This window comes from Pecten maximus, chromosome 7, assembly GCF_902652985.1.
Source record: "Pecten maximus chromosome 7, xPecMax1.1, whole genome shotgun sequence".
NCBI classification, from domain to species: domain Eukaryota; kingdom Metazoa; phylum Mollusca; class Bivalvia; order Pectinida; family Pectinidae; genus Pecten; species Pecten maximus.
The window spans coordinates 20,389,997-20,407,961 of NC_047021.1; the positions used below are offsets into that span (position 1 = coordinate 20,389,997).

The 17,965-nt window shown below is 35.1% G+C and overlaps 1 protein-coding gene across 6 annotated transcripts in view; it reads right to left on the reverse strand.

Annotated features, from left to right (window-relative positions):
- Positions 1-17,965, reverse strand: part of LOC117331856 (zinc finger CCCH domain-containing protein 13-like) — a 42,838-nt gene that overhangs the window by 6,143 nt on the left and 18,730 nt on the right. For 2 of the 6 annotated variants that reach the window (XM_033890811.1, XM_033890805.1), the window contains 11 exons: positions 15,557-15,715; positions 14,999-15,071; positions 14,327-14,558; positions 13,098-13,185; positions 12,644-12,805; positions 11,959-12,103; positions 8,335-8,403; positions 7,430-7,447; positions 4,315-4,605; positions 1,864-2,783; positions 304-390 (listed from right to left, as the gene is read on the reverse strand). In XM_033890811.1, coding sequence (XP_033746702.1) covers positions 304-390; positions 1,864-2,783; positions 4,315-4,605; positions 7,430-7,447; positions 8,335-8,403; positions 11,959-12,103; positions 12,644-12,805; positions 13,098-13,185; positions 14,327-14,558; positions 14,999-15,071; positions 15,557-15,715 — 2,244 coding nt within the window. The remainder of the gene's footprint in view (positions 1-303; positions 391-1,863; positions 2,784-4,314; positions 4,606-7,429; positions 7,448-8,334; positions 8,404-11,958; positions 12,104-12,643; positions 12,806-13,097; positions 13,186-14,326; positions 14,559-14,998; positions 15,072-15,556; positions 15,716-17,965) is intronic. The other 4 variants (XM_033890808.1, XM_033890807.1, XM_033890806.1 and 1 more) reach the window with 4 other exon arrangements.

The following is a 17,965-nucleotide window of genomic DNA, read 5'->3' on the forward strand; positions in this document are numbered from 1 at the left end:
CCTAACTCTCTCGTAAATTTTGGCCTAGAGGGCCTGTAGGAGTCACAGTGACATTTATAAGTAACACTATTATGGCAAAATACTCTTATAAAAACCAAGATTTTTCACAAAATGCTATTTGAAATTTTTAACAATATGTGACCCCCAGAAACCTTGAATGAAGGTTGAGGTCACTAAAATTAAGAAAATTTCATTTAGAGATCTAGGTTAAGGAAAAAGTCAACTACAAGTATTTGACCAATAGAGAAGAAAACTTTAGACATTTGAAGAGTATTTTAACAGGAAAAATCAGTGCGAACTTACCATTTTTAGAGAGGAGAGCTGTTGAAGGATAGCATCCTGTCTGTTGGTCGGATGGTCTGTAACTAGGGCAGGGTTAATGATAGGGTCCTAGAAACACCAAATAGATTACTTAATTAGTGTATCATCATTATAAAGGTAGCAATTAAATTACCGTAACCAACATTATTAAGGCACTGTACTTAATTACCGTAATCAACCATATAATGGCACTGTACTTAATTACCATAATCAACCGTATAATGGCACTGTACTTAATTAATAAATACCCTAATCAACTGTATAATGGCACTGTACTTAATTACTGTAATCAACCATATAATGGCACTGTACTTAATTACCGTAATCAACCATATAATGGCACTGTACTTAATTACCGTAATCATTCGTACAATGGCACTGTACTTATTACCGTAATTAACCATATAATGGCACTGTACTTAATTACCGTAATCATTTGTACAATGGCACTGTACTTATTACCGTAACCGACGTTATTAGGACACTGTACTTAATTACTTATAAATACATTTTACTAAACAAGAGCTGTTTGGATTTAACTGTAACAAACGTTTAGCTATAAAGACACTGTAAAAAGTGTCCAGTGTTTTTGTTTCACTGAGAAAAGTTCTCAGAGACAATGATTGTTAGCTACAGGAAAACTTCCAATATCAATAATGGGGGTCAGGGTATAATGTCTATGTTAAATGGTTTAGTAGAATAGCTCAAATAAGAATCATTTTCAGTTTTCAAATGATACAGGTTGATCTTTGATAACTGTGATGAATTTTTCTCCTGTAAATTGACAAAAACTGACTCAATGCAGCTTTAATGGAAATGTAATCTCACATTTTGTCAACATAAACATCAGGGTTTTCCTGGACAATTTTGGGATATTGATGCCTGATGGAAATTGGGAAACCTTTGTGCAAATTAGGGGGGGGGAAGATAGGTAGCTTGACACTGTGTCTTCACATGAAATATACAAGATATAAAGATTTTGTTAATTCTAAGCACTTCATTGGTAAAAATGAACATAAACAATTGGGAATGGGGCTAATCTCAGACTCCAATATATATCTGTATAGTAATTATAACCTATATCTATGAATGACAGTATTCTTTCCTTGCCTCCGGTAAATAACAGATTCTGATTCAGCATCAGTTTCAAATTAGTCAATATATATGTTTCTTTACCTAAGGTCAATATATATGTTTCTTTACCTAAGGTCAATATATATGTTTTTTTTACCTTAGGTCAATATATATGTTTTTTTTTTACCTTAGGTCAATATATATGTTTTTTTTTACCTTAGGTCAATATATATGTTTTTTTTACCTTAGGTCAATATATATGTTTTTTTTACCTTAGGTCAATATATATGTTTCTTTACCTAAGGTCAATATATATGATTCTTTACCTAAGGTCAATATATATGATTCTTTACCTAAGGTCAATATATATGTTTTTTGTTTACCTTAGGTCAATATATATGTTTTTTTGTTTACCTTAGGTCAATATATATGATTCTTTACCTTAGGTCAATATATATGTTTTTTTACCTTAGATTTCTCCTCTCCTGTGACTTTCAATCTGTCCTCGTAGGGGTCAGCCTTTCTACCATATTCTCCAGGCTTCAAACTCTTAATGTAAGCCTTGCGAGCATTTACAACGGCTGTGGGCTCCCTAGATATATGTAGTGGGGAACTTGCACGGGCCGGATCTAGCACTTCCACAGTTCTCAGGAATGGCACAAAGTTTCCATCTGTCAGCGGTATTTCTAACGGATCATTATCGGCATACTTACGAGCAGATCTCTCTGCTAATTGTACATCATAAGCATTGTCTTTTTTATATCTAAGGGCTGGAACTGGGGGTGATCTCCCCCTGGCTGTAATGCGACTGCTTTCGACAACTTTTTGCCCAGGTGAAGACGAACGTTGCGTCAAGTTGGGCGAGTGCGTCCTATATGTCTGATGTCGTCGTGCACTAATGTTTTCAGGTGAATGAGACTTTGACCTCCGACTAGCATTAAAGCGTTCAATACTCCTTGACCTGTGACCTTCATGATCAGACACAGGTGAATGGCCACGAGAGTTACAGGCGGCTCCTTTTGGTCGCTCTGTAGGTATACGATCACGATTCATATTCACTAAGTTCAACAATTCTTGTTCTCTTTTTAGCCTTCTCATTTCACTCTGCTTTCTTTTCTCAACGAAATTAAGATCTTTTTCAGATTGTTTCACCGGCTTTTTGCGACGTTTGTTTTGAAAATTCCATTTGGGTTTCTCCTTTTCTTTTTCCTCTTTTGTCCTGGGTTTTGATTTCTTCTCCACCGGAGGTTCTGGTTTTCGTTGATATTTCTTGGTCTCTTCCTTAGCAGCACTTTTTACCCTTACTCTCTTTCCCTGTGTGTTATACATAATTTGAACCTCGCTTTCCTCTCGGTTGGTACCTAAGTCAGTGTTCGTACCAAATTCAACTGAAAAACAAATGAAAGTAAAATAGAAGTGGGTCATTTTAAGACATTTGTCCAGGAAGATAATAAAGATGTAAGCTATTTTCTTTGTATTCTTTTTGTATTTTCAATTGATGCTATTGTTTCAATTTTAAGGCAACTATAAACTTCAGGAAAACTGCTTATCAAAATAATATGCATTTCTAGTCTTCATGTTTACGTATGCTATGTACCTTAAATACAAAATATTTAACATATATTTTTCTGATTTTGTGAAAACGCAGCAGCTGTATCTTCCTCAGCAAATCACTGATATGTCTTGAAGTGTTTAACTTATTTAGTTCTAATCGTTCATAATAATGCATGCATGCTTGTAACTAATTTACACACACATATATTTACTAATATTTTCAAGTAAGAATAGATTCACACACAACAAAGCTTGCCTGAACTGAAATCATATGGACAGATTTTTTACAACTATATCACATGCTTCATGTAAATTGATGTTTTTTCTCTACAACATAGTCCTATCTTAACTTTTCTTTTTCTCAAATTATACCATATCAGTGAGTGTTTTAAATTCATACATTACAAAAGAGCATGGTTACAGTGCATGCAATCATTTATCAGTGATTAAGCTTGACATGTACATGTTATTTTCAGTATTGAACAATTTTGACGTTTTTCCTTTAATTTTTAACAGATTACACTATGTGAACTTGTTCCCTAGTCCGTCACCCTTCACCACTGTAAGCCATTTATTTATTTATTTAAAGGGTTTTACGTCCTTGCGGCCTTTCAGCTGAGGAGTCTGTAAGCCATATACATTGTAGTGTTGATATAGTCCTTTACAGTATAGGTAGTCTATGGTTTAGAACTCAATGTTATCTTTGTCCTCCATTAATTGCCCATGGAAAACAGTGATGAAAATTTGTCAGCAAAGTGTCTCTTGAACAAATTTATTAGTAGACATCTGTAGGAACTGATGTAATAATGGTGCCTAACATATACAGCAGCCACACAAATGGTTACTAGATTGTATTCACCATCAATGATTAACAGTTCATTACATTCTGGAGGTACTACATTTCAACACAATGGTAATTGTATATGATCGGATTATACATTGTACTTTTGGACTACATTATCTATATACATGCTGTAATCAAATCAATCTGGTGAGTAAACATGAGGCCGCAAAATAGTGCTGCATGTAAGGTTTGTGCCGGATATTCCCCTAGATACTACATCAACACATGCAAATACCGTATTAATCCACAAATAAGCCCCTGCTAACAAATAAACCCCTTTTCATTATGTAGAACCATGAATTTTGAAATGATAAGTTAAAAGTGGTTCACAAATAAGCCCTTCCCAAACTTTAATACTGAACTTTTGCACTATGTGAGGGGGTTAATTTGTGGATAAATACGGTAATTAAGATTTAAAAGCATACAATGTTGCATGAAAGTAATGTGAACAGCTATACAGGACTGTGTCTAGATATTATATACTGACCATGCTCATGCCTATAACTGAATTCTATACCAACCCTTCTCATATAAATCAGTATCATTGACTATTTTATCATCGGACACTGTAGGGGGAGTATAATGTCCCATACCAGTTTGTGTGCCGAACTCTCGTGATGCATCGTTACCATGGCGAAACTGACTTGGGGTCAGAACCCGGTTTTCTGTATATGGTGGGTTATCCACTATCACGGCCTCTCTGTGTGACCTGTGTGTTGGGCCTGTCCGGGGAGATAACTCCAGGTTCAGGCCTGGTATGTACTCTGGCTGGACATAAGTACTGGGATTATTATTTCGGGGTGTTAACTTGGCTGTAAAGAAAAACATTTAAAGCTATGATAGAAAAAAAATATACATGTTTTACTACATCAATGAAAAAGATTTTTTTTCAGGTTTTAAGAGGATAGGCAATAGACCTGAAAGCCAGAATATGTGAAGCAAATAAAATAATCTAATAGTGAGAAAATAAAATGTTCAGTTCAATCATCATAAGGAGAAAGTAGAATATTTAAACTAAGGATATGGTTTTCTTTAATACTTCATCAAAATGAATTTAAATTTTTGTTTTGTTTTACATGATTTAATGAGTTATTGATTCAAAAGATGGAATTTTAAGAATCATTATTGCAATTTAAAGTGAACAGCTATGAATAAACAGCTATAAATAAATAAAATCTCAGAATTTAATGAAAACAAAATTTCAATATCAAGTCATAACAACTGGATTTCATTGTCAATACTTAGGGCTGGTAACTAAAGTGGATTTGTTATATGTACTTGTGAGTTAATATACAGTGGGTTTATTTTTAAACTTCTATCATATATATCACATCATATATATCACATGATATTATTTCAGAATGGTTCATTTCCAATACTTCATATCTAATCTTCAATAGTAATATACAATAAATCCATCAGCTTCCAATTGATTTTTAGCTGTGTATATTCTATTTATTTGAAAATTATTCAAAATAATGATAATTCTTTCACAAACGAAAAATGGAATAAGACCGAATTCAAGCGGATAGCAGGTCTACTACATCATGATCAACTTGAATTCCTATACATTTATCTGCAAGAATGAAATTCATGGAATCTGACGGAAATTTGTATGTGTGAATCAGGCCTGACATGATTTAACCCAAGCTTCTCACATATCATGTCCGGTAAATGCTGCCTACCATGACTTCATACAGTGTTTCCATAAATCTTTACAACTTGTCACAATTTACGTGTCAAATAGCTTGAGTCTCATAACAGAGTGGTGTGTTCTATGGCCCTGGTAGTTTCACCAGACCCAAAATCAATATTCTGATCAAATCTAAATGTATCATGTATTATATATTACTGAATTGGTATGAAATAAGGCCTGTTGAGAATGCAAAAGGTCATATATACGGAATATAAATCATATTGTATCACAGCTAAACATCACACAACCATTTAATGCCATCACTGAAATATGACTTCGGGATTCTTTACAGTCAAGATGTTAAAAACGATACACATATATACATGTTACAAAATGGAAGACAATCTGTTAGTTGTTACAGCAGGACATTTTAAGTTTCAGACATAAAACCTACAATAATATTCAAAGCAAGGAAATTAATTTTTGAAGAAATCTGCAGTATTGAAACCATTACAAATCACTGTTTTAGTCATATCTACTAAATATTGTATAGTATTTGTGAAATTAAACGAAAACCAAGGTAGAAGAACTATAACTGTGTAAGGTAGTATATCTTCTTAAATAACGACTGTTGGTAGACATTAGCAGCATACAAGCGAAGCTTAAGTCTTATATTCCGACTTGCACACCTCTTCAATAAAGAAATCACAAGATGATAAATGTTCAGGGCTTTAAGTGAATTTGTAAACTGAATTTTTTTTCAAAATTGGAAGCATTATTGCTTCTCCAATGCCAGAAGAAAAGGCATTCTGTATGTGTCTCTACAGAACTTTGCTTTTATTAGTCTTATCACACCATGATATTGTTAAAGAATTAAAGACATGTTATAGCAATGATTTCAGTCTCACAGAAGGGAAAACACAACTCAAACACTTCTAAACATTTCAAGATTGATGTAAAGATCACTTTGAATTATCATCTTTTTTTTCAAAAAAATTACTTTTGTATTTTTCATACATTTATTTTAAGTTTTCTTTTCAAGCAATCTTATAATAGGGTCCTTAATTGGTAAAGAAACAAAACCATCTAAAGGTCCATAGCTGAATCATGTCTGTACATTGACTTGAAATGTTGATAGTTATCAACTAAAACATGGTCTTACCACTCTCCATGTCTTAATTGAAATGTCAGAATAAACAAAAACGTATTAAGCAGTGATTATGATGGTGTGAAGGGGAAATAATTTAAGCCAGGGATGAGTAAGGGAACAAAAGGAAAAGCCATTTAAAACTTTATCATGGCTATAATTTAGAAGCTGATTTTCATTTTCCTAAATGGTACACAAAGCATTTTATAAATGAAATTGCTAATAAAATGTTTAAAGTTAACTAGCACATTATGTTTATTTTAAATAATTCAACCAGAATATTATGTTTTTACTGAAGTTCATCGCAACTAAGAGAAAAGTTGCCTGTTATTAACTAATTAGTTATCAATGTGATAAAAAAATGTGAACCTTATCAATCTCCATGGTACATTTATAGTCCTGTATTGTGTAACCACCTCTGAGATATATACAAAACAAAGCTGGCCTAGGGACTACCAATGTTAATTACTTTATATACCATGTAAGTATAACTTCAGGTGGACCATTTTACTATAAATTGATAGATTGTTCACACTTTGATAGCCAGAGTAGAGTGAATAAAAATACTGGGTATTGAACATTTTGAATTTATATCCACCAGACCAGCAATTTTCTGAATGATAATTAAAAGAATGGTCAGTGATTATCCAACATTTAGACTAACAAATTTAAAATACATTAATTGTAATTACAGAGTATATAAAAAAAGTTTAGTTGAAAAAGAAAGAAAAACTATAACAACAAACAATAATTTACAACACCGAGACTTGGATTTACCAGTAAATTATATATTTCGCTAAGTAAACTGTCTAGTGTATTGAGCCCTCTCACTGCACCCATGGGATCTACATACCTGTGTTTGGCAATATATCTGATAGGAACAAAAAGGAGTAACAGAAAAATGGATGAATATGCAACAGTCGACAGAGGCAATGAAATGGTAATCGGAGAGGAATGCTGCATACACAATTTCATCAGGACAAGCATTGAGTGGGATTATATCCTCACCGACATGTCCCGGAATAAGGAATCAATGTTACCACAGTGGGCAGGGTGTTCTAACATTTTCTAATCTGAAGCAGACTTTATCACATTAGTCACAGACACCAACAGTAGGATACTCAAAGACAGGAATATTCTTATATACAACTTTTACAATGATAAGACATTTTTCTCCCGTACATGTCATTGTATTAAAAACCTGTCCCCCGATATCAGCCATGCTGATAAATGACACTGTGCTTAGTTTTATATCTATTGGAAAACAAACATGTCCATTATACAGATCTCGTCCAAATCCCCCTGTTATATAAAGGCATAAAAGAAATGCAACTGCATTATTTTTACTGAGTGAAATGTTTATTTTTTAATCACCAGGATTTTTTAATAACTAAGCAGAAGATACTAGAAAGTTCTTTTTTCCACATTTATTAAAATCGATCTCATCCAATGGATCCTGTATTTCAATGCACTGTACATCCGATAACACAGTCACAGGATGGGACAAATTTTTTTAAACCCAGGTGTTTCAAAACTTGATGTCATTACTACATAGACAGGTATGGGAGGAATACAATATGTATATGCAGCATTCTAATGAACATTCATCACTCATCAATAATGAAATCAATGAATTTGAAAATGTCATTAAACATCTGAATATGCAAAGTAGTAAGAAACACATGTGGATGGAGTGAAACAAACAGTGTGCAAGTGAAAACAAAGTGTCCATGGAGATGGTCACCTTCAGATTCATACCCCTAGATTTGTTGTGATCTCGAAATGATTCTCTGTCTGTTGCTAGGTAACGGCCACTTTGAGGATTGTCTAGAACATTGAAGGTTGTCATGCAGCCGACAAATATACCATAAAATATATTCCCTTATGATTCTATAGCATATTATCAATCAGGAAACAATAACATTGGTAATTTCTAAAGAAAAAAATATCTTTCTGAAAGAAAACACATCACATTGGTTGCTACAACAATCAATTAATCATACTGAGTCATGCATATATTTTGCTATTATGAATATTGACAAAATACATGTGTTGATATTGAATATGTGGTATCCATTGAATATGTACTGATGTTTATTGATAGAAACCAATTAGGAAATATGTAAATATTTGTTTGATTAAAACACAGGGGAGTGACACAAGATCCCAAATCCACACTGTCTACATAAGGTAATGGGTCATTGTGTATCCCAGCCATAAGGTGATGGGTCATTGGGTATACCTGCTATAAGGTAATGGGTCATTGGGTATCCCAGCCATAAGGTAATGGGTCATTGGGTATCCCAGCCATAAGGTAATGGGTCATTGGGTATACCTGCTATAAGGTAATGGGTCATTGGGTATCTTAGCCATAATGTAATGGGGTCATTGGGTATCCCAGCCATAAGGTAATGGGTCATTGGGTATCCCAGCCATAAGGTAATGGGTCATTGGGTATCCCAGCCATAAGGTAATGGGTCATTGGGTATCCCAGCCATAAGGTAATGGGTCATTGGGTATTGCTGCTATAAGGAAATGGGTCATTGGGTATCCCCGCTACAAGGTAATGGGTCATTGGGTATCCCAGCCATAAGGTAATGGGGTCATTGGGTATCCCAGCCATAAGGTAATGGGTCATTGGGTATCCCCGCTATAAGGTAATGGGTCATTGGGTATCCCCGCTATAAGGTAATGGGTCATTGGGTATCCCCGCTATAAGGTAATGGGTCATTGGGTATCCCAGCCATAAGGTAATGGGTCATTGGGTATCCCAGCCATAAGGTAATGGGTCATTGGGTATCCCAGCCATAAGGTAATGGGTCATTGGGTATCCCAGCCATAAGGTAATGGGTCATTGGGTATCCCAGCCATAAGGTAATGGGTCATTGGGTATCCCAGCCATAAGGTAATGGGTCATTGGGTATCCCCGCCATAACGTAATGGGTCATTGGGTATCCCAGCCATAAGGTGATGGGTCATTGGGTATCCCCGCTATAAGGTAATGGGTCATTGGGTATCCCCGCCATAAGGTAATGGGTCATTGGGTATTCCAGATATAAGGTAATGGGTCATTGGGTATCCCAGCCATAAGGTAATGGGTCATTGGGTATCCCAGCCATAAGGTAATGGGTCATTGGGTATCCCAGCCATAAGGTAATGGGTCAATTGGTATCCCAGCCATAAGGTAATGGGTCATTGGGTATCCCCGCTAAAAGGTAATGGGTCATTGGGTATACCTGCCATAAGGTGATGGGTCATTGGGTATACCTGCTATAAGGTAATGGGTCATTGGGTATCCCAGCCATAAGGTAATGGGTCATTGAGTATCCCAGCCATAAGGTGATGGGTCATTGGGTATCCCAGCTATAAGGTAATGGGTCATTGGGTATACCAGCAATAAGGTAATTGGTCATTAGGTATACCTGCTATAAGGTAATGGGTCATTGGGTATCTTAGCCATAAGGTAATGGGTCATTGGGTATCCCAGCCATAAGGTAATGGGTCATTGGGTATCCCAGCCATAAGGTAATTGGTCATTGGGTATCCCAGCCATAAGGTAATGGGTCATTCGGTATCCAAGCCATAAGGTAATGGGTCATTCGGTATCCAAGCAGGAGATGAGAAGACTCATTCACATGATTCAGATAAGCATTGGCTTACTTCCTTGATATTCCTATAAAACACTTCTATAGAGTTTGGACTAATGGGGTTGAGGATCTAGATAAACCACAATGGTACCCTCTCATCAAAAAAATAACCTGCTCTGCAACTCATTTGAAAGTAGGTCAAGGTAATTCATTTGGTTGCCCTTTTCCCCAGCATGCTACTAGCCCAATATCATGACCCTCGGGTTCTTGGTTATTTAGAAGAAATTGTTTAAAGATTTTAACACATTTGACCTTGAAAATAGGTCAAGGTAATTCGTCTCAAAACTTGGTAGCCCTTTATTCATGCTCGCTAACTTGCCCTATATCATGACCATGAGTCTCAGTTAATGAGAATTCTACCATCTATTTTAACATATCACCCCTGTGACCGTGGAAGGTAAATGTAATTCTTTGGAACAAATGTAGTTATTGACAAGAAGTTGTTGAAGGGGAAAAGTTGACGTCAGCCGGACAACTGACGCTGCACCACAGTATAACTATGCTGACTTTGCTTTCGGGAATGTGAGCTAACAATACACCAGGGGTCTCATTATAAACTACAATGGAGCTACATGCTAAAAAGACTATCTTTATATATATCTGCTCTACCACTGACAACAGCCAGGTAGAAGATGTGTCCATGCCTAGCCTATAATTCATGCAGACACAGAAGTACAACAAAATCTGGATAGAGTTTCTGTTCTAACAACTCTAATAAACTTGTGTGAGATTGAAAATGTGATGTAAAGGTTACAACAAACTACATTTACAGATAAACATGCACATAGAAGTCTTTAGATCTGGGGAAATAGAGGATATCTAACAGTGTCTTCAGTAATACCAAATATATTTCACGAGTGGCGCTAATATTTTGATATTTTTCACGAGTGCGCAACATGAGTGAAAAATATCAAAATATTAGCCACACGAGTGAAATATATTTGGTATTACTGAAGACACTGTTAGATATTCTGTTTATTACATTTTTTATCAACGAAAACCCTACCCCGTATGCTAACTAGGACTACAGCGATAATTTGTAAACAAAAAAAGTAGTTTCCCCTGTCCAGGTGCTGACATAGATGTCAGGCTTTCTGATTGGTCAATTATTTTGGTATTTTCTAATCATTGATTTGATTGGTCAAATCAGCAAAAGTGATATTTTTCACTAGTGAAAAATATGATATTTGTCACTAGTGAAAAATATCACTTTTATAGAATGAATAATTTTTGATATTTCACTGGTAAAAATGTAATAAATAGTCTACTTCTGACTGTGTAGGATGATTACAGCATTGATTACTATACCCATTATACTATTCTGAATCTCTCCTTTATATAATCCTACAAACAAAACATCAGAGGTAAAACAAAGGAGATATCTGAGGGTTTCATACTTCCTTTTCTATGAGATGTGACTTAACAGAAATAGTAAACCAAATTCCACCAATCAGATCTACCGTCCTATCCACAAGATCTCTAAACACCTCCTTCAGGAAATGACCTTTACCCCACCTTTTCAGGAACTGATGTCATTGGCAATCACTGAGATATAAATTCATGAATGACCAGGATTGATATTCTCCTGCCATAAATGCTGAAGTTCTAGATTGTTTCTTCCATGTTTCACCTAGCATTATGTGTTGTTCCACTAGCTGTACAGTGTCAGTGAGATTTATATCAAAGTTTGAATAGTCCATTGACATGACCTATATACACCATAAGTATTCCCTACCTTGTAATGTAGCCTTCAGGTGTGAAGTATCATGGCCTCCCTCATCTAAATGCTGCAGGCGGCGTGAAATTTTTTCACGGAGAGCTGACTCATGGGCCTCATCCATAGCCATTTTTAGTTTGTCGACTTCCTGTTGTCTTCGTACCTGTGGTAATTTTCAGTTACATCCGGTTTATTAATCGATTAAAATAAAAACTCCAGCTAGTACGACTTTCTACAAGACACATGCTTTTGTAAAAGGAAATTTAAAGCTGCAGTTATGTTATAATATAAGGGAGATAACTGCATTTCTAAAATGTTACTTTGATCACATTTTCTCATTAACCAATATTTGTACATACATTGTACTAACAAAATAATTTCTGAAAAATCAAGATGAAATGTGTTACTCTTAAGTGATCTGAAATCCTTATAAATGTACTTAATAAGTTTTAAATTTAAAAACAGACTTTGACTTCCATATTGTACAATGTCATGTATATTTATCTTTTATACTACCTGTCAATATATCCTTTTTTTATAGAATTCTATTAAAGTATCTTTAGAATAATCTCTGGCCCCTTATAAGTGTTTAAAAAATTGATGCTGAGTTTTATTTGGTTGTTTACTACTAAGTATAACTTTCAATTTATAAAACAATGTTATGATTTAAACAGTAGTTGACAAATTTTCTACAACATCTTACCTCTTTCATTTTGACTTTATTTTGCTCCTGCTCGAATTGTCGTTGTATGCGGTCACGCTCGGCCTGTAGTTTCCTCTCCTCCTCCATGTCTTCCTTCATCTTCAGCTCACGCTCCCGCTGTTTCTCTCGCTGCTTCTGCTGAACCTGCTCCATCACCGCTTGCTGCCAAAAATCAAATAGAATTTACAGATCATTGGCCCAACTTTAGAATGAAATTAAACTGGAGAAAAATCCCAAAGAATTAAGGTCCAAAAAGTGAAGTGGTTCATCTGTTTTAGGAGGACAACCAGTGGTATACAGAGCACTCTTTATGTACATATAATAAAGTATAATGCTAAGAAACCAGGTTTCTATCTTGGTAGGTAAAGACTCACTTTATCTTTTGTGAAGCAAAAATGAAATTGAAACTTTGAAGTACGGGAGAAAATAGCATTAATATTGTTGATCAGCTTACCTGGTGTTCTAGCAAGCGCTTTCTCTTCTCCTCCAACTCACGTTTAGTGACTGGGTCCATGAACACATTCTGGCCTCGTATGTGCGTCCTGTCAAATATTTCAATTTCACAAAAACCTTTAAAAGAGCTTTTTTCATTCTTCTATATTCTTCTTTTTCAGAGATTTTTTTTTCTCTTGATTTTTTTCAACATTACTTTATGTTTTTGATAAGAACTTAAAAAGTTATTTTGTAAAACAAAGATATTCCGGAAAAACACACCAGAAGAGATATTATAACAACTACTTATTCCCCATTGGAAAGTTCTCCCAGGAAAAGAATCAGCAAGGCAAGTCTGAAATCAGCAAGATTATTTTCTCCCCAATCAGCACTAGATATACATTTTTCCTGTTTTTCCATTTTCCATAGGAATCAGCCAGTCTCCAAGAGAAAGCTGATTAGTCTTTGGCTGGCTTTAGGAGAACATTATTGGCCCTCTGTCTCGACATGGCTTCCCTTGATAATAGGAGAACATTACTGGCCCTCTGTCTCGACATGGCTTCCCTTGATAATAGGAGAACATTACTGGCCCTCTGTCTCGACATGGCTTCCCTCGATAATAGGAGAACATTACTGGCCCTCTGTCTCGACATGGCTTCCCTCGATAATAGGAGAACATTACTGGCCCTCTGTCTCGACATGGCTTCCCTCGATAATAGGAGAACATTACTGGCCCTCTGTCTCGACATGGCTTCCCTCGATAATAGGAGAACATTACTGGCCCTCTGTCTCGACATGGCTTCCCTCGATAATAGGAGAACATTACTGGCCCTCTGTCTCGACATGGCTTCCCTCGATAATAGGAGAACAATACTGGCCCTCTGTCTCGACATGACTTCCCTCGATAATAGGAGAACATTACTGGCCCTCTGTCTCGACATGACTTCCCTCGATAATAGGAGAACATTACTGGCCCTCTGTCTCGACATGGCTTCCCTCGATAATAGGAGAACATTACTTGCCCTCTGTCTCGACATGGCTTCCCTCGATAATAGGAGAACATTACTGGCCCTCTGTCTCGACATGGCTTCCCTCGATAATAGGAGAACATTACTGGCCCTCTGTCTCGACATGGCTTCCTTTGATAATAGGAGAACGTTTACTGGCCCTCTGTCTTGACAATAGTTTTATACAATTAGCTGTTACACTCGTACACATAAGTTTGTCATTATATAACACAAAGGGACTTACTTATCTTCCTCTGTATCTGGGACATGTGTCGGGGCACTGTTAACTCTTCCTCCATCTAGAGTTTTGTCCCTTGGTGAGTATGGATCTTGATAACCAGACGGTGGCTCCTTCAGCTGATCTGGGAACCCGGCTGGCTTGTGGTTTGATGTGAACTTGTCTGCCCAGGTTTCCTGGGTGGCATTATTTCCCTTGTTATTCAACTGTCTTAAACGCTTCTCTTCATTTTGTTTGTCTGTTAATGAATACACCATATGTAATCACATATTACACAAAATGCAGAGATGCTGACAAACTGCAATAATCTCTACTAGATATTACAATGGTTAAGTTGTAGACACACTTGTTTGTGTGTGGAAAGTATAATTCTTCAGTCAAGGATTAATGTAACAGATCATGTTTACCTACAAGGAAAGTACCAGAAATTGTTCATCATTTCAATAAAACTGTATTAGCAACTAAAAAATAGTAAATAGGATCTTACATAAGTTTCATTTCATATGATATTCTATTAAATGAGTAGAATTTTTTGAAATTTTTTCCATCCTTGATGAAATAAAAAACACTTCAAGACGAGCTTGAAAACTTCCATTTTGACAGATATAAATATTGTTATTTCTCAAAGATAAAGACATAGCTGCTACTATTTCACACTGTGTTTACTGATCAACCTACCTAATTCTTCTAACCATTTCCGCCTCTCAATCTCTTTGGTGTTTACAAACTGATCAGAATCAGGAGCCGCTTGCTGCAAAAAATTGTTTTGGCTTTTAAAATACCAGTATTATTATTATTTCAATTAAATATTCAATCAGTATAAACAGAAATTGGTAAAACATGCATTGATCTACAATATACCAAGATAACTAAACCTTTCACTGTGGAATGAAGGAATATGCAAAATAATCAACTAACATCAAATACTGAACTTTCTGCTCAAAACAGTCATACAACCTACCAAAATAGTTAAACTGTGAATCAGACATTGGTGGGAGAGCTTGCGAAATGTAAGAAAGCTTGTAATCATAGATACCTGATTTCAGCTGCTAGACATTAATTAAGGATTGCATCTTATTTTGACTGCATATTCGATAGTATGCGTTGGATGCTTGGTAATCAGCACAATTATTCTTTAGTTTGACTAGTCGTCAGATATATTTGTAATTTTATCAATGTATAGAGGGAATATGATCAGTATCATAAAATCAATTTGAACTCCGTTAAAACAATTACCCCAAACATAAAGGAACTCCTCATGGCGTGTGGGACGTTCTGTTGTGAGGCATTGACTTTGGGTTGGGACTCCCCTTTTTCCATCTCCTGGATCAGGGCCTCTTTCTGTTCCTGTTTCTTTTTCTCAATCTCCTCAAAGGATGCCCTCAATGTCTCCTCCTGATAATAGTGCAAGGTTTAACGCTCCAGGAATATACCAAATGACAACACAAAACACAATCTATTTCTTGCCAGAATAGATTATGTTAAATGATTCTGATCTAGCTATACTGCAGTAAAGGTCTCAGGTCAAGTTATGTAAGTGTATTTATAAAGCAATAAGCCCATACAAAGAAATAATTAAGCAAGCTCATGTCTATTGCAGTTCAATGATACTGGTAATTACTAACAAATTTCAATTTCGTGTTCCTGCATTTTAGCTGCTGCTTTCCTCTAACTCTGGTCCCCTGGGCTCCTTACAGTATAACTCTGGTCTAGTTACAGCATCCCAGGTATAGTTATGTTATAGTACAACAGATCTCAGGTCACCCTATCAGGCTATGGTCCAGCTACGTCATTACTTAACTTACAGGTAGGTAGTTTTATTACCAGACATAGCTATAATATGTTTAATGAATAATAAGTTCTTAAGCTAATATATCATATATTTCTTTTGTTTTTTGTTTTTGCTTAAATGAACATGGGTTGAGCGAGGCTCTCAATCTTTATCTAATTGACGTCTTTAAGTATATAACTAAATTTGACAATATATCAGAATTGTTTGTCCTGTAGATTTTTATTTAAGTGGAAAATAATTCCCTTATTCTGTCTGATAAAGCTGTTGCTTTTTGACCTATCAACATCTTAGGTCTTTACTCTAAGTTGTCTTTACATGTGTAGTTATCTCCCTTTGAACAGCCACCGTGTTGAATTATCTATAGCATTGACAATGACACCTAGCTGTCAATGTCCTTAGAAACCTTACAAACATTGTATAATCTGGTGGAATTTTCTATTAATAATTAATCAGGAGAAAATTACCATAGGTGTTACAGTAACTATGATATAGGTGTAGTCAAGGACAACAACAAGGGTAATGCTAGTGTTGACCCAATGTTACAGGACAGGAGGAAGGTGTTCTAGGTTTAACTAATCATACCTGACAAATCAATAGTCTAGTGACACGGTATGTCTGATGTATTGGTCATGTCATCACAAAGTTAAGTAAATAAGCAGTTTTAATGTTCTATGAATATTTGTTATCTCATCTGATATTGGTTTTGTAGTAACATTTAACATAAACAGCATTGTGAAGTTGTCATCCAGTAATCACTATCTATATTGGTGTCCAATAACCAACAGATAGCCATCATTCTGTAGACTTCGACTGGCTATATATCTACGAACCTCTAAGTTAAACGAACATGTCTTATATAGAGCATTAAATGACCAGATTAATTCAGCTTTCCATTAATCTCAAAGAGAACTTGTATAAAAAAAATTGTAATTACAGGTAACAAGGGCGACAGAAGCCAATCATTTATAGAATATTTAGGGATATTTTTGACACCTTGTGCTTTTCTTAATCTCTTTTCTCAATATTCTTTATATCATTATAGATAAACAAGCTTCTTTTACCTGCCCAATATGAACAGTGTTATGGTAGATAATTGTAAAAATTACACGTTTTTGGTTATGCATGGATGGCATAGTAAATATTGTCAGAAACCCATTGGGTTATTTTTTTCAATTATTCACTTAGTGTCTATATTCGTTAATCTTTGATGAAACAATTATTTCTCAGTGACCTTTGGTCAAGTTATAGAGTATTATCAAACAAAACCAAACTGTATAGTATACCAGTGTTTGAAATCTATACATACAACTGTACCTGCAGTTAATTAGATATTTTGTTTTCATATGACCTTATGTTAAGAACTTAAACCTCAAATTTAAACAACCCTAAACAAATGATCCAATGTTTACCTGCTTTTAACTGGGTTTTTTTGTTGGCAATACATAAAAAGTGTTATGAGTTATTGAAACTATCAATAAATTTAAACATTGGATCATTTGTTTAGGGTTGTTTAAGGTTTAAGTTCTTAACATAAGGTCATATGAAAACAAAATATCTAATTAACTGCAGGTATGTATAGATTTTAAACAAATCAATTTATTGTTTCATCAAAAATTAATGAATATAGACAATATATATGCTATCATAATATACAGTACATACTCTATTGTCAATTTCAATAATTAACACAAACTGGCTGTTTGTGGATTACCCAGTAATCCAGCAGGCCAACCAAATATTACAGCTTAACATAAAGGACCTTGTTTCTGAAACCAATATTGATTTATATGTCATTACTTTATCATATTCTTCATGCATGATTACCTTTTTGTTTATTTTATTTTCAAATCTGT